Below are 21,711 nucleotides of genomic sequence, written 5' to 3' on the forward strand. Positions count from 1 at the left end.
GGCTTTGAGGATGGCAAGTTGTACCATAAGCCTCTGTACAAATTTCCATTCAAAAGACCTACCAGAGTAGCCTGGCTTTCCTTGGTTATTTGAGAAATCATCCCTTTTCCCTTGGGACTGTGCTTGTACCTAGCTCTACCCTCCCTGCCCCTTTGTCTGTCAAAGCTCCACCTCCAGAGAGCAGTAACTGTAATGGGATAGTGCTGGAATGGCACTTCCCATCAACACCTGGCATTAGCTGTCACTTACCTTCTGTCTTCACTTGACCCATCTAATAACTTTTATCCCTCCTCTTGTCAATGGGGAAGACACAGAGATTTCTGTTATTCAAAGGGAACAAGAGCCTTAACTGAGACTGTTCTTGAGAACTTGCTACACTGGTGCCAACTGGAAATAGGTTTCTGTGACAAGGCATTTCAAAAGGGTGCAGTTTTGCTCAGAGGAAGTAGCACTTTGGCATTTTGCAGGCACTGCAGAATGGCATTTCTCCCCCATTAAACCTTCTGGATTTACCCAACTGCTCAGGTCTTACCTTGGCAGGAGAGCGGCCAATGCCACAGGGAAGAAATGAAGATTCAGGCTGGTCTGACCTCCAGCTAACCATCCATTGCGTTGGACCATTCACTGACTACAGAGAACGTTCCCTGTGCCAAGTAGCTTGGAAATTACATCAAATTCTCTCTCTGTATGAAATGCACCACAAGAAACACACTCTGGGGCCATGACTGAAAAATGAAAACGGCTCCTTGCAGAATGGCTGGTTTGCATGCAGCTGGGTTAGAAGAGGAGCAGCAGTACTTGAACCACAAGGTAGAAAAGAGGTGAGGGTGCCAGTAGCTGTGGATTTGGAAGAATCATGAAATAGTGCAACAACTTGAGTGCATGTGTGCGCGTGCGCACGCACGGTAGAGAAACAGAAGCTTGAATTTTCACAACAGTCTGGAAAGAGAGGCTGCTGAACTCTCTTTTATTCAAATTCGACACATTAACACATCGTCTGAACCGGGATGTGAATTTTCTGGGTCATTATATGGGCTCTTTTACATACTTGGCTTAATCTAATTCTTGAATTCCCCCACGCCCCACACCTCTGCTCTCCGATTTGCTCACCTTGATAATTTTGTTTCTGACTTGTCAACCTTGATTACTATTTTTGGTTCTCTGTGCCTTAAATATTGAGTCTGTTCTGGTCTGGCTATCGTCTGAAGAAGTGGGTGTGTCCAACGAAAGCTCATCACCTAATAAATTTTGTTGTTAGTCTTTAAAGTGCTACTGGACTGCTTTCGTGTTTTGGTTCTAATCTGGTAGTGGTTCGCTGTGGGATGACGCATGAACTCAGTATGAAATGGTTTTGTCTCATGCTTTGCTAGGCTGGAGAAGCAACCGCATCACAAATATTGTCACAACTGGTGTTTTCAATACACAAGCCAGAGAGGAAACGGACATGGAGACTGCTCTATCTTCTGACAGCGGTTACTCCAACTCACGGCCGAGACTGATTCGATGCCCCACGGCAGGGGTGAAAAACCCACCGCATGGGTGTCAAGAGCAGCACACAGGCTGATTTTCATTGGCACGCAAGACGGCAGCTCAGCCTCACCTCCCTTCCCCCATGGAGGCTGGAGCTTGTGGATTAACAACAGACCAGCTAACGCTACCAACCACCGCCTGAATGGTAAAGCTCTGCATCTTCATTCGTTAATGAAGCTGTTGTAAGTAGGACTATTAGTGATTTTAAAAAATCTCTCTGGCACCAGTACATAGAGGTCAAACAGTCAAATTTTGGCACTTCACGTTGTAAAGATTGCTGAGTCCCTTAAGTACAAGTCACCAGTGTCCCTCTGGAAAAGTACTTGAGTAAAAGGCACACCCCATTCACATCTTGATTGTACTCAAGTATCCAGAAGTGGAACAAGCTGCACTTTTACTCAAGTAACTTTTTGGGTACTTTTCCCACCTCTGCCCCAGGAATGAAGCTTGCCCTGCTACTGTCCATGCCAGACCGTTACGGTGGAAAGAGGACTTCACTCTACGGGGCTTTTTAAGTGGCTCTCTTTGTTTACTAGCATTAAATTTGCTTCAAACAGCGACATTTTCCCAAGCCTGTTTCTGATACTTTACGCCCTCCCACCGCCCTGCTTGCTCTTGTTGCTCTTTGAAGCATGGCAGGAGGTTGAATCCATCCCCAGTGCCACTTTGATTTCAGATTTACAGTCCAGCCAAAAAACCCACCACTGTCTGTTACTTCCTCAGAGGGAAACGGCAAGAGGGGAAGTGTTTATTTCCATCATAAAGATATGTTCTAATATTTTCACATAACTCAAGCTGGGTTTTATGAAGCTAATAAATTTGCCAGCGGAAACTTCATTTGCTGCCAGAGGCGGAGGAATGATTCAATTTCTTTAGCTTTAAACGTAAGGGAATGTAATTGAGAAGGGGAAAGTACAGAGACTTTAATTGAATTTTCAGAGAACATCTAGAGATGCAGACGGCTAATACAAAGAGACAGACTAGGGCCTCAATTACTCTCTGAGCTCTCACAACGCCCCCTGCCCTCTGTGTCTGCACCCTCCCCACCAAATGCTGCTCCCACAGGCTGCTTAGATAATGGAGCTGCCACCAGGAGAAATAACTCCTTATGCACCCAGGAAAAGGCCAGACCAAGAGATGTAGAATGTGTTTATTTGTATGCCTTTATGAGAAATGATTACACACTGGGACAAGCTGCGTATGGGGCGGTGAGGATCCAAATAACTCCATCATAACAGCCATTTCAAATGTCGTCTCAGTCGTAAACCAGACAGGAGGAGACATGTTATCGTACCACACCGGCCCAGAAAAGCCAAGAGCCACTTGGCCCACTGCCGGCTTTGCTTACAAGGAGAGGGGCTGGGACATAGCCCTTTCCTCTGGCTCCATCCGTCCCATTCCCTGTTTTCCTTCAACTTGGAGGCATTTCTTTTTTCACATCAATGAAAAAGTTCTCCCCAGCCATCCTCACTGTGGAGTTTCTCCCACCGTGAGTTGATTCTTTCAGTCTCCAAACGGGGCACGTGTCTGGAATATCTCATTGACATTGCACGTCATATGTAGGGAGGAGAGTGTTCCCTGGGGGGCTACTACCCAAGACACCCATTCTGCAACGGTCCGGACATCCCTCACTGTTCAGCTACGCCTCAGATCAAGGCTGGATAACATGTGTTCACTGCTCCCACAAGGGGCCCATGGAAAGCACCTTTGTGCAACATTGGAAAGGAAGCTCAACCGAAGGGGAGTCATCCAAGCCAGAGAAGAAAAGGCACATTGTAATGGAAGTCTGTGAGGAGAAGTTCCGCCTGTCTGAAGGCAGACGGCTGGGGACCTGCGGATGCCCATGCAAGGAAGGGTTAGCGGGAGAAAGGGAGACGACGCGGTTGGTCGTACAAACAAGACCCTGTACAATTGTACTTGGACAAAGACGATTTTCAGACCTTTGGGGGCCAGAAGGTGAAATTTCCTGGTGACTGGAGGGTCGCTGTAGTCATAGATTGCCTTTGCCCTGGAGTCGTCAACCAAATTATGCGGTCGCAGGTCAAGTTCCCAGGGCCTGGCTAAGCAGCTTCTACAGAGTATACAGAACTTGATGTTTGCAGCTTTACCAAGGAGTCTCCTCTCTGAAGACAGGCGGACGACAAGACCTAAGGTCTTCTAGCAGCTCTGTTCTCTGACCTCTGCAGGCCAAGGGTGAGAAAAGGAGAGAGCGAGAGAGAGATCAGAATCTTGAAGCACACGGCAGCCCTGGAAGCAATGAAGGAATAAAGGGCTGATTAAAGTGGTTTGTTTGCTCCTGGCCATGTAGGGATGCGGTCTGGTCTGGTCTGGTCTGGTGCTGCCAGTGGGGTACAAGATGAGAAATTCAGCTCACTGCTCAGAGGGAGAGAAAGCCCCTTGAAGGCTCTGTTACAAAAAGGAGCCTTGTGTCATGCAGCATTTTCATTCATTCTTCGGTCTTTCACCAGCTCATTGCTTTGCTGAAACTGTGTAACACCTACCCTCACCATTGGCTGTCCTGAGCTGTTCAAGAACAGAAGGGCCTACTGTGCTCTGTCACAGCATCTGTGATTTGTCCCATTCCTGGCTGGCAGATGTAACAGCCGTGAAAATGAGCAACAGAAGGAAGCAGGAGCAAACTCCTGCACAGGTGGGTCCCAGCTCAGCTGTACGATGGATTTGCCCCCCAAACCACGCCTGTGCTTTTGTTCTCCCTAATCCAGGATAGAGCATCGGGCTTAGCAATTCACTCACACAGTATCACCTGGCACCAAAGGAGCCAAATCAGCTTCTGCGGAGTGCTCAAGGCTGTGTAGGTAGCTGAGTGAGGCAACGGTAAGGCTGCCAAATAGTGCTTATAAATGGGAGAAGGGATGTCAGCTTTACTGTGCTGGAACCAACTCCCCTCCACCCAACTGGCACAGCCTGGGTTACGCAATGTTCAAGGACACCTTCACAGCGCTTCAGGTGGTGAGGTTCCTCCCCTCCCCTCCTTTTGCACAGCTACCTGATGTTTGCCTGGCAGGCGGTCGTGCTCCCTGAAATTGTATTAAGAAGAAAGCTTGATTAAAAAAGACTGTGCTGCCAGGCTGACCATTGGTGAAAAAAGTGACACTTAATATCACCTTAGCACAAGGAGCAGGGGCATATAATGCCTGAGACTGGCAGCTGTCTTTCAACCTGGCTTCATCACAGGAGGGAAAATGTTTTAGAATATTTAAGGTAAAAATGTAAACAGTAAACGTTCTGAAGTCTGGTTATTAAAACCTTGTTTTCTGACCTTTGACCCCGGACCCTCAGCTTGCTGCAATAATAAAGGTGTCACTCTGCAGTAACAGAATTTGCAGCCTCAGCCGCACCTATTTTAATCAAAGACTGTTCGCGTCCAATCAAATGGACAGGTCCCATGCGAGAAGGCAAGCGCTCGTCAGCCTGTCAGCGGGAGAAAGCTGTGCTAAAACAGAACTTTTGGAGGGTGGATGATTCTAAAACTCTGTCTTGCGCAGAAGCAAGAAAAATTCTTAACTCGAGGCAGGGAAAGTAGTTATGGACCATTTCCTGAGCTCCCTCCATGATTTTCTCCCGCTGCTCGTACTCTTCAGCTCCATTTCTAAAGTGAGACAGGCACAGTGAGTAGGAAAGTGCTGAATTCCCTGGCACAACATTCTCCCCTGAGTTAACACCCAGCTTGTTTCAAGGCTAATTACCCAGAGAATGAGACTGGAAACATGTCAGTAGCCCAACAAGCACTCTTGATGCATGTAACTGACAGGTAATTAGCACTTCCCAACAAGGCCATGTGCATCCTGACCGCTGAGGCCACTGTCTGCTCTGGTGTACCAGCACTTGTGTGAAATGAAGAGCTGCTCTGACAGTGGAGGCCGCTTAGCAGTGCCAAACAGCTAACAAACTGAGGAAGCCACGGGGATCCAGAGCCTCATGGAACAGGTTTGCCTGGGGAGGAGAGTTAAGGCAATGAGAAAATGGGGTTAGGAGCAGAACCGTAGGACCCAGTGTTGGTGTACTTATCAAAACCGGCCAATGAGCTAATTCCGACACCCTGAATCCATATGTTTGAGCACAAATAAAATAAAAGCCCAATGTTTTCTGGAAAGGCAATAAGAGAAACGGAGACACTGTGAGAAAGCTTTGTAACAAAACCAGTCATAGTAACCACAAACAAGTCCATTGTGTTCTAGTCCTCAAGCCATCCTCCAGACATGCTCCCAGTTGTCATCTCTAGTTAACCAGCTTCCTCCCCATGCACCTGAAATGTTTTAGTATAACCCAAAAAAGTCTGTTACTTTCTTGGTGAGGAGTAGGGGACTCGCTCCAGAGAACAGCTGTTGGATCGTGTTTCCAGCTTTAACAGTTCCCTGTCTCTGGCAGGGATATTTGTCCAGCTCTCATGGGGCACGGATGCAGGTCAGAGCAGCCTTCCTTGTGCCGAAACCTTCAGTACTGTAAGGAAGCTGTTCCTGGAGAGAGCCAAAGCTGCTCTGTAACACAGGCCCCGCAGTTAAAGGCAGAAACGGTCAGACACTGAATAACCATGGAGACCTTCTGAGAGATCACAATCCCGGGAAATCCGAGAACCAGAATCAAAAGGAGGTTGAGCAAGTTACATCAGCACCCAAAGTAAAAAGTGGATTAAAATGTCCTCGCATCCAGAACAAACCTGCATCAACACGTTTGAATGCTTGTGAAGACCAGGCTGTTGGGTTTCCTGTTTCTGTTAACTGAGTAACCCTGGAATCTCTTTCAGAATTCTGCATGAAGAGCACTGCTAACCCATCATCAGAGTTTTGTTTCACTCAGGATGATATTTGCAGTCACAAACACAAAGCAGGAAAGACCCCAAAACAGCACAAACCCGATCCAGAAGGTGTGCCGAAAAGGGGACAGATGTTTATTGAGTGTGCCACTACCAAAGACCAGCTGAGTGTCCTTCCGACTACAGTAGGCCAAGAAAGCTGGGATGATGTACTGGATCCCGTTACCAGCATAGGCCCCTGTGATGCCCACCATGGACTCCAAATCATGGGTGCAAGCAGCCACTACAACAGGGGGAATCAGAGTGATTAACGGAAAGACAATCCTATCCACCACCCATGGATATGTCCCACCTTCCCGGTGGAAGAGGGTCTTCCAATTGTTCCGCAGGGTCACAGCAATGATTGGGAAGTTGGTGCTGATCGTGAAGACAGGAAACAGGCCCAGGAAGTAACGAATGAAGGCGATGTTGACGATGTTACAGTTGGTGAAATTGAGGGTGTACATGTCCATGAGGATTTCGTTGCGGAAGCAGTAGATGGCCGTGAAGGACAGGAGACTGTAGAAGCCCAATATTAAGATGTAATCCAGAAGCACCAGCTTGTTTACATGCTGCTTCTTGGAGATCGGAGTGATGAGGGAGGGCAGCGAGTGCTGGCACATGAAGGAGTAGACACACACCCCAAAGAGGTTGCGGATCCCTGAGAGTTGTGCCAGAGGCGGGTGACCTTCCCCTTCGCCCTTGCCGATGCGGATGAGGGCCAAAATAATCATGATGACAAAAGCTGTGAAACGAGAGAGAGAGAGAACAAGATAAGTCATGCCAGCATCCAGGCTCGAAACAGCTCTCCTCACAGCACAGACAATCTCTGCACTAGATCTCACCACATGTCTACAGCTCAAGAGATAAGGAAAACCACTTCCCTATGGAGAATGTGGCACCGCATATCAAGGAGGACTATACAAGGGAGCTATCGCTTTATTGGCTCTCAAGACGAGGCTGTACCTCTGAGAGCACTCGTACAGGAACAGCCTTATGACTCGGTCTTTAGCAAGTATCGCTAATCATCACCCTCTCTCAGAGGCCCCCCTTTCAGGAAACAGGCACACTGTGCTCTGCAAAGTCTGACTGCGGTCATTCATCACTTCTTCACGTCAGGGTCTCTTTGCCCTGCCACCTTGTGGAAGTATGAGAAACACCTTCCAAATGTCCCCACCGATGGCATTAGCCTAAAGGGTATTTGAGAGAGGTAAGATCCTACACCCAGCCATAGACAGGACACCACACATGACTTGCTAGTTGAGGCCTCTGAAGCATTAGCCTACGGGATATGTGCTGGGGATAGTGTAAGTCACACAGCTGCTATTGCCAGGGAAGGTGAGTAGAACAACAGCCAGCACTGGCTATTTCTTAGGCAGGAAGAACAGGCTGTCTACTGCTAATCCCAGAGGGGGACAGAGAAACTAAAGCAGCCCTGAAAAAGTGCTATTAAAATTCATCAGTTCCAGACATAAAATCCACTTGCTTGCCCTTTACCCTGATAATGGGAAAACCCAGACTAATGATATTCCACTAGCCTGTCCAAACAAGGCACTTGCTCTGGAAAAGAAGAAATATGAGTGTCTGGGTTAGAGTTGGGGCAGGAAATGAAGCCAAGATCATGCTCCAATAGCTGATCCTGGGCCAGAAGCTATAAACCACATGCAGGGAACAGCAGCTTATCAATGGGTGCAGGAAGGTCCGCACCCTGACATCATGGAAGGCGCTGCAAGCCTGGGACAGCTGGTCATTGGCTGAGTTACGGAAAGGCGAAAATCTCTGCTTGCTTGACATGTCCTTACAATCTGAAATTGGCCACGTCTGGGAAGATTGGGACGCCCTGGTTCTTGTGCAGCTCTCTCCCCTAGACTGGCGGAAAGGCCTAAGCAGAGCAAGGACTTGCCAGTAACAAAAAAAATAAATTGAAATGCTGATATTCCTCCTAGGTAGCTCTGCATGTCCTAAATAACCAGAAGACGAACATAAGCATCAAGTCTCCACAAGGTGCATCCCAGTGCAGGTAGGTCATCTGTGTGCTGAAAATGTTGGGTGCCTGCTGGAGGATGCTCATTTGTTGAGCAGCTGTAAACCGCCTACATCTGCCAGCGCCTGGAGAGTGTTCTGTGTTGGTGACCCCATGGTGGGAGATCTGAAGAGATGTGATGTTTCCGGAATACATTTACAAGCACTCTGCTTTATCCAGTCCCTAGGAGAGACCAGACCAACTTCATCTAAAGCCTCATTGATCCACAAGCTGTAATGACTTTTCTCTTAACCCAGGGGGCAATTATACCTCCCAGCATCCAACAGTGCCTTGGTCCTAAGCGTGCCAGTAACTGGCCCTAATGCCCCAAAACATCCATTTATCCATTTCACTGGCCCAACTCTGACACGTACCTATTGCTGAAAGACTAGCGCATTAGATGACAACTCAAACTCAATGACGTTCCAGTGCTCTGAGGCTACAAGTTACCCAGTACACTGCACATCATAAGCAGTAACCCTCACCCACCCCTGTAACTCTTTACCCACCAACTCCACCTAGTACCCTACAGCACAACACCCCTCCATTCTCTTTAAGAATATCCCCTTTTAACCCTGATCCCATCACACACTTCAGTTGACCCACTCTGCAGTTAGCATTTTATTAGCTGCATATGCTACCAACTAGGGTTTTCCATTTCCTAGCGAAAGAGGACAAGGTTGGCTGATAATTTTGAACTGCGTCTAAAATATGAACTGTCCTTTTTCCCAGATCTATTATATACAGATATTACTGGAGCAAGACCACATTGGGAATACCAAGCACAACATCCATCCCTGAGACCGGACGTGGAAGAGACAGCTGGAAGGATTCAGAGATTCTCCCTTCTGGGTATCTGCTCACTTTCTCTGTCTAATCTGAGCTAAGGAAAAAGACACATTATGGAAAGAGCCTCTCTGGTAAAGTGTTCTCACTTCTCCCCAAATCATCACTGCCAGAAAGACTCCAGAAAGCTTATTTGCTACTCTCGCAAAAGCGGAAAACCCCTTCAAGGCATCCAGAGCCTGTGTCAGAACACTGCCTATCCTCTGCAGGGCTGGGGGCTTGGACAGACTGATGGGAACAGGAAAGGAAAAGCGACACAGGAGAGGAACAGAGAGGATGCTAAAGAATGAACGCAAGAGACAGGTCGCGCCGCTTGGGAAACGCAAGCAGAGGATGGTTATTTCTCTCTTCTAGGAGACACATACGACTCATGAAGCCCAGGCTTGTATCTCTGTCAGATCTTAACTATTTTTAACTGCAGGAGCCCTGTGCCTCTTTCCCTACTGGAAAAAGAGCGACAATCTTTGCCATCTCTGCTCTGTCAAGAGATGTCTTATCAGCTCTCATTCAACACCACACAGTGGGATCAGCTGAACTCCCTGGCGAGCCTCAGAGTTTGCACCTCTTTTCAAAGCCTTTGCATGGCACAGTGGTAGCTGCTCTGCGCAGTCCGGAGCTTTGGAACTTGCAGGCTAGCTTCTGTTTCCAGCACACGCTCTTACACAGGGGAGCAGCATGGGATCCCATTTCCACTTCACAACCTGTCAGAGCCAATCCCTCCGGTACCCCTGTCTCCACACTCCATGCCTATTATAGGGATAGGACCCACATGAGACCTGGGCACAGCTTTCTACACAAGTGACTTGCATGCACACAACCGCTGAACTGTGGAAACTTCCAATTCAGAGACTAAAAATTCCCCATCTTGCTTCTTGAACTCCAAGACTTTTTGGATTAGAATAAAAACTGCTGGAGGCAGAACCTGAGTGGATTCCCCACTTTTTGAGGGCAAAGTGCATAGGCCTCACTCACATTCTGCCCATGTCAGTCCGCTACAGTGATTCTGTTGTTCACCCCATTGTCCTCAGCACAACCATGAGAAATTGGTGAATTCCTTTAAAAGGAAGCCATGCTTTGTTATGCTGGGAAGACTAGGGCCTGATCGAAAACACAGCCAAGGAAATGGCTCCCCACTGACTTCAACGGGCTTTAGATCAGGACCCTGATGGGGTTCCCCTGCAAAGGCCACCCACAGGAGAGCTTACAGAATCTGCTGGAACTACTGGTGCAACATTTCTAAAGTGTTCTGAGGACATGTCTACATTACCTGGGAGATTGGCCTGCTCAGGGTTGATCTTCCAGGGTTCAGTTTTGAGTGCCTGGTAGGGATGCATGAAATCGACCTATCGGAGTTAGCAGTCAACCCCTGCATTCCTTCCTATTGCAAGGAGTAAGGGAGGTCGAGGGGAGAAACTCTTTTGTCGACCTTCCTCAGTAAGGAAGGCCAAGTAAGTCAATTTCAGATAAGCTGATTCTAGCTATGTAACTGTTGTAAATGCCGCAGCTCGAATTGCATATCTGAAATTGACTTATTCTCCTAGTGTACACCAAGCCAGAGACTCTCAGCTAGAAGACTGAAGAGCAGAGCAAGCTTTTATGGTCTATAGAATATCTGTATTGCCAGAATGAATTTGCCTTCCGACATGAGTATCCCAGTGAAGCAAGTCTAATAAGCAATCGAGCAATAGTGTGTCAAAGCTGAAGTGCTACTACTCTGCAAGAAGCTCTCAAATGAAATGTTTCCCTTGATAGTGGCAACATGTAGGGTGCTCTCTTTTTCAGGGGCACACAGTGCCCATCTCACATCCTTTCAGCGGACTGTGCTGGCTGGGGCAACCGGGAGACTCCCCTGCTGAAGTCACAACACTGATCACACAACACTAGAACTGGAAGGCACCTCAAGAGGTCACTGAGTCCAGTCCCCTGCACACACAGCAGGACCAAGCACCTTCTAGACCATCCCTCAGAGAAGTCCATCTAACCTGCTCTTAAATATTTCCAGGAATGTAGATTCCACAACCTCCCCCGGCAATTTATCCCAGATAGAGCTCTCAAGCAATGCCTCCCCAGCAGCTGTATTGTCTCTCGGTCTTTGAGGTGGAACAATGTCTCTCTCTGGTCCTGGCTGCTGGAATTGGAGAGTTAAAGGTTCAGATACTACATTTACCTACCTGACACTTGGAGAAGGCAAGAGCCAAATGAAAACTCTGAAACCTAGTTACGCTCAGTGATAAAATCACAATGAAAAAGATGATGAGAGCCTGACAGGCAGCCTCAAGTAGATAAAAGGGCTGAAAGCTAAGCCAAAATACTCTCTATTAAAGTAGCCTACAGCTCCACCACTAATATCTCTGTAGTGCTCCTGCACCAGGTGGGAACTTGGTTCACTGAGGCTATGACTACACCAACATTCCTCTTTCAAGAGAGACATGCAAATGAGGCACAGATTTACATATCTGGCACCTCATGTGCATATTCTTCTTTCAAAAGAAGAAAAGCAGTGTAGACTCAGTTCTTTTGAAAGTAAATCCCATCTCTGAAAGAACTCTTCTTCCTGTTTTTTTTCCAGGAAGAAGGGTTCATTCAAAGCTGGGGTTTACTTTTGAAATAATGACTTTCGAAAGAAGAAAAGCAGTGTAGTCACAGCTCTTTCAAAAGGAAATCTCACTTTCTCCCTAACTAAAAAAAAAGGAAGAAGGGTTCTAAGGGTTCTTTCGAACGTGGGGTTTACTTTCAAAAGAACTGCGTCTATACGGATTTTCTTCTTTCAAAAGAATATGCAAATGAGGCGTCATATGTAAATCTGTGCCTCATTTGCATTTTCGATTTCCTTCATTTGGATGACTCTTTCAAAAGAGGAATGCTAGTGTAGACGTAGCCTGAGAGAAAACGTGTGAAGAGGATTACTTATGGGTAAGGAATAGGTTTGGGCAGGAAGAACTGAAATATGAAGCAGGGATGGAAGAGACCTTCCAAACGTAGAAGACAAACATAGGGCTACACCTGCACATTCTAGCAAGCAGAAGTCAAACAAACAAGATGGTTGCTCACAGAAATCTATACAGCCTCTCCAATCAGCAAGGACTTGGATTACTTTTCTGAAAGCTGCACTTGCCAAACCACGGTATAGCTTATAGCATCCACGCCTTCCCCAAAGTAGAGTACAGCTTGGTTCTAGCCAAACAACCTCTGCTATGTTGGTCCAGGAAACTAGCTTAGAACCTTGTTTAGAAAGCTGATTGCTACAGTATGATTTTCAGTTGCTGCACAGACACGTGAAGAGGGCTACCATTTCTCCAGGGAAGGTAGGAGAGAAAAGCAAGAGGATCACATACTTTCACAGTTGGAGACAGGCCTCACAGATGTCAAGAGCACACAGGAGATGCCTGTATACCACTGGTTCTCCAGTTGTGTTTCGTGGAGCACTCCTGGTGATCTGCATTATGAAACATTTGGAGACCCAAGCTTTGGGAATACAAAGTTGAGGAGAAAGCAGGGAGGAGGAGGTGTCTGTGAGAACACATCTTAGGATAGGAGAATGAAGGTGATGGAGAATGACCTCTATACACCATATTATAGGAACCCATTATATAACTGACAAGGAGGGAAGGCCAGAAAGATCACAAGAGACTATGAAAAATGAAATGCAACTGTAAAGTGTTGCTAATGTGATGCAGTGCCCTGCCTCTGGTTCCTCTCACCCTCATTTCCTGGAAAACAGTACTGTGTAAATTAGAATTTATGGCTGACTAGCCCAGTTGCACCAGTCAGCAGAGAGGCAGACTGCACGGTTTCAAGGGGTTACTGGCAGGTTACAATCAGCTCTTGCACTTTGAACTTTCCGAGTGTTTAGAAAAAAAGCAAGCCCCTCTACAAAACAGCGTAAAAGACTAACTCATGCACACCTGAGACAGCTCATTTTCCACACAGTCAGACAAACGGTTCCGGGAGGCACACTGCTGCATCCCACCTTTTTGAGAGCCCATCCTTACTGATGAAGGATAGAAAGGGGTGCCAAGCGAAACAGCATGGAATTTTAATCACCATCCCCTTACTGAGATTTTCCATTGATCAGGAGCGCTCTACATGTAGCACACAGGCCTCTTCTGAGAAGAAAAGCGGAGGCTGCTTGTCTCTCTAGACTGAAGAGATGTTGGTTTTAGAAAGAGGCCAGGTCTGCTTTCGGATTCTTGTGGCCAGATGAGGGATGAATACCATATGAGCCTGTGTCTGAACATCAGCACCAAGGGAAAATCTAGTTCTAGGGATATTTAACATTCCACCTGTGCTGGCTCTGGCAGATAGATAACACAAAGCCATACGCAGAAATGAGAACGTCAAATCAGAGCTTAGCACTTCCTCAGAGCCTGACCAGGATCCTGTCTGCAGCCTTTTGCTTGCCCTGCATTCCTTCCTAGTGGAAGGGCACCTGGGCTGACTTCAGTCAGACATCTAACCCTAGCACAGAATGTAGGGCAGGGAATTGGGGAGTCTCAGGCTCACCCCAAGCAGGGAGCCAGAAGCTTCACAGAAGGTGATCCCACATTTGCTCTTTATCCCCATCAAGACAAATGCTGAAAGACAGCAGTCTCAGGTTGGTTCCTAGTCCCAGGTGTTGGAGAAGTTTCATACCATTCTCTTCCGGGGCAGAGGGGCGAGACTGTGGTATGCTCAGGTGCTATGTCAATGAACAGGGAGCAGGGACAGAAATGTAATTCTCTGTGCTAGCAACAACTTGGGGACCTGGATCTCTGTCACTGAACGATGGTAGTGAATGCAGCCACCCCATGTTCATGTTCCATCCCTCCACGATGGGGCAGCCGTAGGTCATCCGTCTTCACCACCCCAGGTTTGCCCTTCACCTTGCACAAGGAGGAGGTGTGGAAACAAGCAGTCACTGTTCTCCTCCTCTGTCCCTGCCACATTGCCAAAGTGCCCCAGCTAACAGCTTTCACCAGGGAAAGGACCTTATTCTCTCTAGATCCTGGAGAGTTAAATTTACAGCTGTTAGGAGACAGAATTTAGGGAAGTCAGAAGAAAACATCATCTCTGTTTTAGCACCAAACACATTATGAATATTGGATGATTGAGGCAGTGTGTCCTGGAGTCCTTTTAATTTTATTGGAAGGCTTTTAATGCTCATTCATAATAACAAATAAAAATCACAGCTCAGACTTGCTGTGAATCTTCCCAAGAACACAATTTCACTGGTGCTTTCATAAGGCACTAGAAACCCTGTCAAGCTTGAAAAGCTACCCTGACACCCCTCCCCACTATCTGTCCTTTACCAATAAATCCATGTCCCTACAGCTGCTGCCCTGATATTGCGCTTCACAATGATCTCCTGACTTCACCTGTCCTTGTAGCCCACTGGCGTAGCTCTGCTTGGCAAGGCCGAGGCAGCAGATGCACTTATTTTTAGAAGAGTTTTGAAGAGGACGTTAAGCCTGGGAGGTAGAGAAATTGCAACCCTGCCTCCAGATCAGCCTTACGCAGAAGGAAACAGGAAGGTTCCAAGTCAAGCTGTGCACTAGGAAACAGGAAGGAACGTAGGGAGATCTGCTGTCAGTCACTCTTCAGAGAGCTGAACTTGCTCCGTGTTGCACAGTTGAGCCTCGCTGGTGCTTGGTGACAGAGAACACTTCTGGATTAGAGAGGTGGTTGCTCTCCTGGTCAATAGGTCTCTCCAGTGACCATCTTAAAGGTGCCATGCTACAGTCTCTCAACCTAAAGAGGTCCTCCTATAATGGATGGACAGCGGCCAAGTGAGGCGGAATGGGCCTTGTGCTGATGTCGGATTCTGCACACTGGCCCTTTCAAGCAGGAGCGTCAATGATCTTGGGGAACTGCTCCCGAATGCAGCTGACTGCAGACCAGCAGCAAGCTCTCGCGATTTGTAGAGCAACCTTGGTTTCTGTTTTCAGCTGGCATTATCCCCTTTGCGGAAGAGAGGCTGCAAGAGGGATGCAACCAGTAAGAGATGTGGCTAACTGCGTACATTTGCTGCAGCTCACGAGTTGCGCTCTTGCTAACCGCTTCCATTCCCTTAGCCTGGAAACCATGATGAACACTAAATGAGCATCACCAGGTTATGCAGACATCTTGCTCTGCATGTCATCCCTTCTAATGAACCAGAGCAGCGCTGGCTGCGAAACGTTTGCACACCATCTTGCTATAAATGGAGGTCCCTATGCCTCATTGCCCCCATCTGCCCATTTAGAACTGTTTGTTTAAGCAGGCGCCCGGTTACAGCTTTGACACATTTGCAGCAAAACCATCCATCAGCGCTGGCGGGCGGTGTGACAGAGCTTTCCTCTCGAAGCAGAGAATCAATATGCCAGGGGATAATGATAATGAATCACCCCCTCGCAACGCACGCCACTCGCTGCCCATCTCACACGCAAGGCAGCGTGATGGATTCTGAGCAGGAGACGGCGCCGAAAGGGGAAGAGGAGGTAAGTGTGCATAGGCTCCCTGGGCCAGCTCCCTTTGGAGATGATTCTGGGATCAAAAAAACGGTCTCTCTTTCTAACTCATTTACCTGGACCTTTGCCAAACCAAAGCATATCATTTTATGCAGAATGAGAGCACACTGGCTGGGAGTCCCAGGGCAGCAAGGTTGTCCTAAGGGACTTGATGGTAGCAGGCAAGCACTGGAATTTGGAGGGGCTCTATCCCATTTCAACTCAGAAGCCAGAGGTAAGTATACAGAACAAAGCAGAGCAAGGCTAAGCTGCCTACACCTCAGTTCTGAAATTCTTAGACACACTGGAAAGACAGGGTTCCAGTCACTTCTTCATTCCCAAGTGGAGTCAAGGAGCTGCACACAGCTTACAGTATGGTTCTTTTGGAGATCTTAAAAACTGGAGGCTTGTCTGTACTGTGGACGTCCAAATCCCAAAGGCACTTATTGGAAGGGCAAAGATTTGCCTTGGGGTATCCTTGCCAATAGCTCCTCTAATTGTTTCCATCGTGCAGAATACGTTTTGCTACGTGCACTGAGGCATGTGTGAATATGCACCACAAGACGACACACATGCTCCCAGCTGTGGGTGCTCTGCTCATCAGCTGGACAGCATTTCAATCTCGCCTGGGTGGCCACCCAAGTGCTCAGCTTGCAGAAAACACTGATCCTTTCCCACTGCCACAGAGGGCACTAGCCACTTAGCTGTTTTCCTCAACCTGAGAGGGTGGTGGCTGCCTTTCATCAATGGTCCGGGTGGTTAAACCCACTGAGCTCCTTTGTGATCACAAGGTGCTAGAGCTGTACTGCACATATAAGCTTCTCAGACAGCTCACTATTACCCATCATGCTGGTAGAACAAATGTGTGAAATTAGAGGCTTTTGGAATAAGGCCTGATCCGATTCCTGTATTAACAGACTCTGAATTAACCCGCAGGTACTCCCCAGAAATGGTATCATCGCACCCTGCCAGAGTTCACAAGCCCCAGGCCTCTTGGGGCTGAAATGGACAAGCTGCGCTACACTTTCGTGAGTGGTTCTGAGTAAGAGAGAATGATAAAACCAGTGTGAGGTAGAACCATAGTGGCCTCGGCACAGTGACACAGGCAAGGAGTGAATCTGCCTCTGCGGAAGTGGGAGCTGGATGGCTGTTGGGAACTTTTGAGGAGCTGTGTGACAGTGGAGCCTTGAAAACACAATGCAGGCAAAAGCGTCCCTACCTCTTGGGAGAAGTGAGGGCTTATCAGGGATACAGATGAGCAGCTGTGCCCTGTAAGGACAAGTCAGAGCCATTGGCGGAAGGTAGCATCATCTCTGCCTCTGTGTGAGTGGTTTACTGATCTCAGACCCAGGACATAAAGGGAGGAAAAGGTTTTGGGTCTAGAGAAAATTCCCGTGTTATAAGAAGGGCTCATGGCCTTGGCGTGGACAGTTCCTACAGGGTAAAGTAGGGTTTTGGCTAGAGGGGGTTATTTCACTAGCTTGAAGTCTCAGGCTCAGGCTGTATGGCATGGAACCAGACCTCACACAGGCAGTAAACGTGCAGTGACATATGCCGAACTTCTTAAGCTCATACAATTTGGAGCGTGACTTGTGGAAAAAGGGGACAAAAAGGAGGCCGGGGAAGAGAACCATGCGTTCAGTGTATCTCATCTGCAACACCGATCACCCTGACATTCCACCCACGCTGTCAGCCCTCACTAATACCTACAGCCACCGAGCCAGAGATTACTGCCGTCCTGGCCCTCGGCCAGACGCTGAGCGTTTCACTAACAAAAGCATTTCTTTTTAAGTGAATCAAATCTTTCAGCTCTGGGAGAGCATTTTACTGCTGGAAAACACCAACTGTCTGCCTTTTTCCTTCCCTGCTCATAGCAATGTTTGCTACAAGCTGCCTAGGCAGCCTTACAGTAACCTCCTCCAATTGCAACCTTTGCCATTAACTCTGTTGACTTGTTCCCCATTATGATCCCATGTCAGCTGGTACTGTGTACAAATGCTGCATGCCAGGCACCTCCAGGGGGAGAAAAACCTGTTTTGTAGCTTGGTGTTAGCATCATTCCTTCATCTGTATACAGGGGAGAGGGGAACTAGTTAGGTATGTTTGTTCCCTTCTGCCGGACACCGCATGTAAAGTTATTTTCTGCTTATTCTCCTTGGATCATCTATGGCAGAGGGTCCCAGCTCTACTACTAACTTGTAATGTGACCTTGGACCAGGTTCATCACTCTGCCTCAGTTTACCACTCAGTAAAATGGAGATAAGACTTCCCTACCTCATGGGGCCATTGTGAGGGTCGATTAACATCTGCACAGTGCTCAGAGGTGCGGGGGCAGTGCAGAGTGTCTGTGGCAAGTGAATCTGTCTCAGAGCTCCACAGCCACATCCTGCTCTAGTTTACGTGAGCCCCCACTCAAGTGATGCCAGAGGTTTGGCATCTCTTGGCTGAACAATACCCTGTATTAAAGCCCTTAGAGGCTCAGTGGAATGTTGCCCTCACTGTTGCTGTATATTCCCTCCATCCCAAAATTTGCACTGGTGTCCTCATGCTTGATGTCTTCACAGAGTGCAGAAGCAGCAGTGATCTGTTCCAGTCTGCTCAACCCTCCCCAGGCCTTTCTGAACCAGCTCAGTACCCTGGCACAGGCAGCCACAGCTGCATCTGTTCTTGACTGGAGATGACGTTCTTTTTGGGAACATTAACCCTTCTGGCAGGATCTTAACAGTCCAACCCAGCGCTGTGTGTCACTCCCCATTTACATCTCAAGCTATAGGGAAGCTTTCACTCATGCCGGCACCATTTCTCCCCCCCCCCCGCCCCCCCACTCTACAGACACCACTGAAACAAGCTCCTCAGATGTGTCTAAAAGCAGATGCAGCCAAGAAGCACGGCCTTTTAAGTAACTTCATAAATATATTCTCCTCTTGGTGAATTATTTATCCCAGAGGGCTCCTAAAGCAGCTTTCTCCTCTCCAAAAGGGACTGAGAAAAGCAGAAGGACTTGGTCAAAGAGTGACATCAGTCAGCATCCTCAAGGCAATCAAAAATACAATATAATGTCCTGATTTATAGTTCAAGTCCCTCCTTCCCCCTCCCAATGGAGAGTGTAACAAAGAGACTAAGAGGGCAGAGGTCTAACTGGTCCCTCCCTTAAGCTGTCACAGTAAGCTCTGTTTTTAATCACCAGAAGAGCAGCTGCCTAAGGGACTGTTCAGAGGCAAACTAATCTCTTTGCAGGAGATTGAAAATATAAAACTTCAGATATTGTCACTATCCCTACACTAGCCTTGGCTCTAAGTCTCGCAGTCTCCCTTCTTCCCCATCTGCTACAACCAGTGTTAAAAACAGCAAACTAGCCCCAGAATTTTAGGTTGGATGACCTCCAGTTTAGCCAGTTTAAATCGGACTCAGGACAGCAGTGACTAAAAGTCACTGCAACAGCTGAACTCTGTTCAATGGTCTATGGGACAGGATCTTGGACTAAGGCTCAGTGGACAAATGTTCACTACAAAAGCCTCCCCTCCCAGCTGTTACACCTTTGGCAATACAAGCGGAGATGCCACAAGACTGAAGTGGTATGGAAAACGATCTACTCTCTCAGCCTTCAAAATGTGAGGAACATTGGGGAGCTTATGCTTTGCTGACCTGGTAAGTGAAAAAGGAAAACCCCAACCAGCACCCCAAAACAGCCATTAAATTCCCTGGTTCTCAAGGACTGGAAAGGGAAAGTTTGAGGTGGCTGAGAGGTCAACACGGATAGTTCCATAACAGACAATGAACACCAAAGTGACAGGGTTCAAGTTTGAGCTATTTCAGCATCACTAGAGAGTCTCCCTGCAACACAGCTTTGTTCCCTTCTTCCGACAGCTGTGAAGAATTCTCAGAAACAAACCACCTCTCTAACCAAAACGGTCAGTGAAATACGGCAACAGCCTTCCAGCATGGTTTTAACTCGATTATGGAGCTAACGATAGTCAGAGACATTCCTCAGAGAAGCCTGGGTATTTGAGAGGGAGACGATGATGGCAGTGAGAAATTACATTCCCGTTAAACGATCCCTTGTGTTATTGTTTAATTATTTACAGTTATGGAAACACACAGATATGCAAAGTAGGAAAAGTTACTTAACTGCAATGAAGTGGAAGAAGGCAGAATATCGAGAGATTGCTCTCTTCTATAGGCAGGGCACGTTTAGCAGAAGGCAAGTCTGCCCATGAGAAAATAATGGAAATGAAAGATAGAAAGAACCTACGAGATCTTAGTATACATCCTCAAGTCAGTGAAAGATTATTCCCTACAAAACTGCCCTGGCATTTGGGATGGGAACAGCAGCAAGCCCTGAGCGCCCATCTAGGGATTAGACCGGCATATTGGCAGTCAGGACTTTTGGGTTCATTCTTCGTGCTGCCATTCATTTGCTGTAGGATATTAGACCTCATTTCACTCTCAGTTTTCATAGCTGTAAGAAAGGGGCTAAAACTTACCTCTCTCACAGGAGCGTCAGGAGGAGTCATTACTCAGAGTTCAGAAACAGGTTTGAGAGCCTCAGGTATTTCTAAGGCACCACTCACCTGCCTAGCTAAAAGGTGGGGGGTGGGGGGGAGAGAACCAAAGGATCTCTATTGCTGAGCCTGTAAGTGGAATCTGAGCATCAAAAGCCGTTGCTGGATATTAAGTGCCTGTGTGAGTGGAGCAGGTGAAGGAGGTGGCAGCAGGGGAATGAGAAAGGGGAAGAGCTTTAATTAATTGTCTCAAGTTTATCCCCTGAATTTGGGCCAGGATTGTGACTGACCCACTTTGAGAAGTGAAGTGAGCAGGACCAATGTGCTAATTGTCTGCTCTGAATGCGCCGCAGAGGAAAATGGGTGAAGGAGGAGGAGGAAGAAAGAATGCTGCAAGCCAGCTACAGCCAAAATCAAAGGAAGTTTATTCTGCTCCAAAACGGATCTGGATTAAAACACAGTACTTTCTAACACCAACAAAAGGGAGCATCTGGAGCAGCGAATGCAGCAAAAAACTGCCAGGAGACGTTTGCCAGGGATGATTCAACAACTGTGGCCGTACTCAAGCCACCACATCTTTAAAGCCAGAGGTCTCCGCTCATAAATCTGGACGTTCCAGGCCGTAGCAAGTTGCACATAAATCAGTTTAGCCACGTAATACACAACAGCCTAGTGTTTGCAATGGATCACCCGTTCTTTTGTTATCATTCCTAATCCATATCATTCCCATCACACTGCCAGACACAACTATCAAGCAGAGCACTCGAGTGCACCCAGCCCAATTCCCACTGGTGAAACACCGTTCATTCACCTGGGTGGCTTCCAGCCCCAAGATTTTTCCTTCTGCCTTTGTCAGACTCTGATCTTCATGCTGGAATGTGCAGACAGTTCTCAGTGCCGAGGAGAGGATGTGGGATAGTGCTGAAGGGGGGTGGGGATCAAGTGCAGCTGTGGCACTGTGAACACGTCCTCCTTAAGGGCTCCAAGGTAAATGATGGGCTAGAACACTAATTAGGTCATTGATAAGTGCAACTCTGGGTGGGAAGAGAATGTAGTGTGGAACAGGTCAGCTCCAGAAGCAGAGCAGAAGAAATTTTACTTGGTCAATTTTTGGGGACTATCAGGTTGCTGTGATCAATCTGAATCTTTGCCTCCAGCCTTTGTCTTCTGTCAACACAGAGGAGGAGGAAGGACAGCCTGAAAGAAGAGCAGCATATTTATCTGGGATATTTTGGACATTTCAGATAACAAAATCTCTCATGGCTGTTTCCTTGACTAGGGCATAAAAGTGCTATCATTCCAAGAACTGGGGTAGCCAAACTGCATTAAAGGAACTCCGCCGACAGTGCTTTAACCAGGTTAGGGAACAGTCTTGTACTCGTGTGACAATTTTACAACAATCTCATATCACTTTGGGACAGGGTAAGAATGCCACAGCACTTGTACTCTATAAGAGCAACAAAATTTGAAGAGGGCTGCAGCTCAAATGCTGGAACACTGTTTCATCCTGCCAGCATGCATTATTCTGCATTA

General features: G+C 47.5%; 1 protein-coding gene across 3 annotated transcripts in view; it reads right to left on the reverse strand.

Annotated features, from left to right (window-relative positions):
- Positions 1-1,081: 1,081 nt before the first annotated feature.
- TMEM104 (transmembrane protein 104) overlaps positions 1,082-21,711 on the reverse strand; it is a 66,829-nt gene continuing 46,199 nt past the window's right edge. For all 3 annotated transcript variants that reach the window (XM_075014898.1, XM_075014896.1, XM_075014897.1), the window contains exon 10: positions 1,082-7,088. In XM_075014898.1, the coding sequence (XP_074870999.1) occupies positions 6,328-7,088 (761 nt within the window). In that variant the 3' untranslated portion in view covers positions 1,082-6,327. The remainder of the gene's footprint in view (positions 7,089-21,711) is intronic.

This window comes from Carettochelys insculpta, chromosome 20 (assembly GCF_033958435.1).
Source record: "Carettochelys insculpta isolate YL-2023 chromosome 20, ASM3395843v1, whole genome shotgun sequence".
NCBI lineage: Eukaryota > Metazoa > Chordata > Testudines > Carettochelyidae > Carettochelys > Carettochelys insculpta.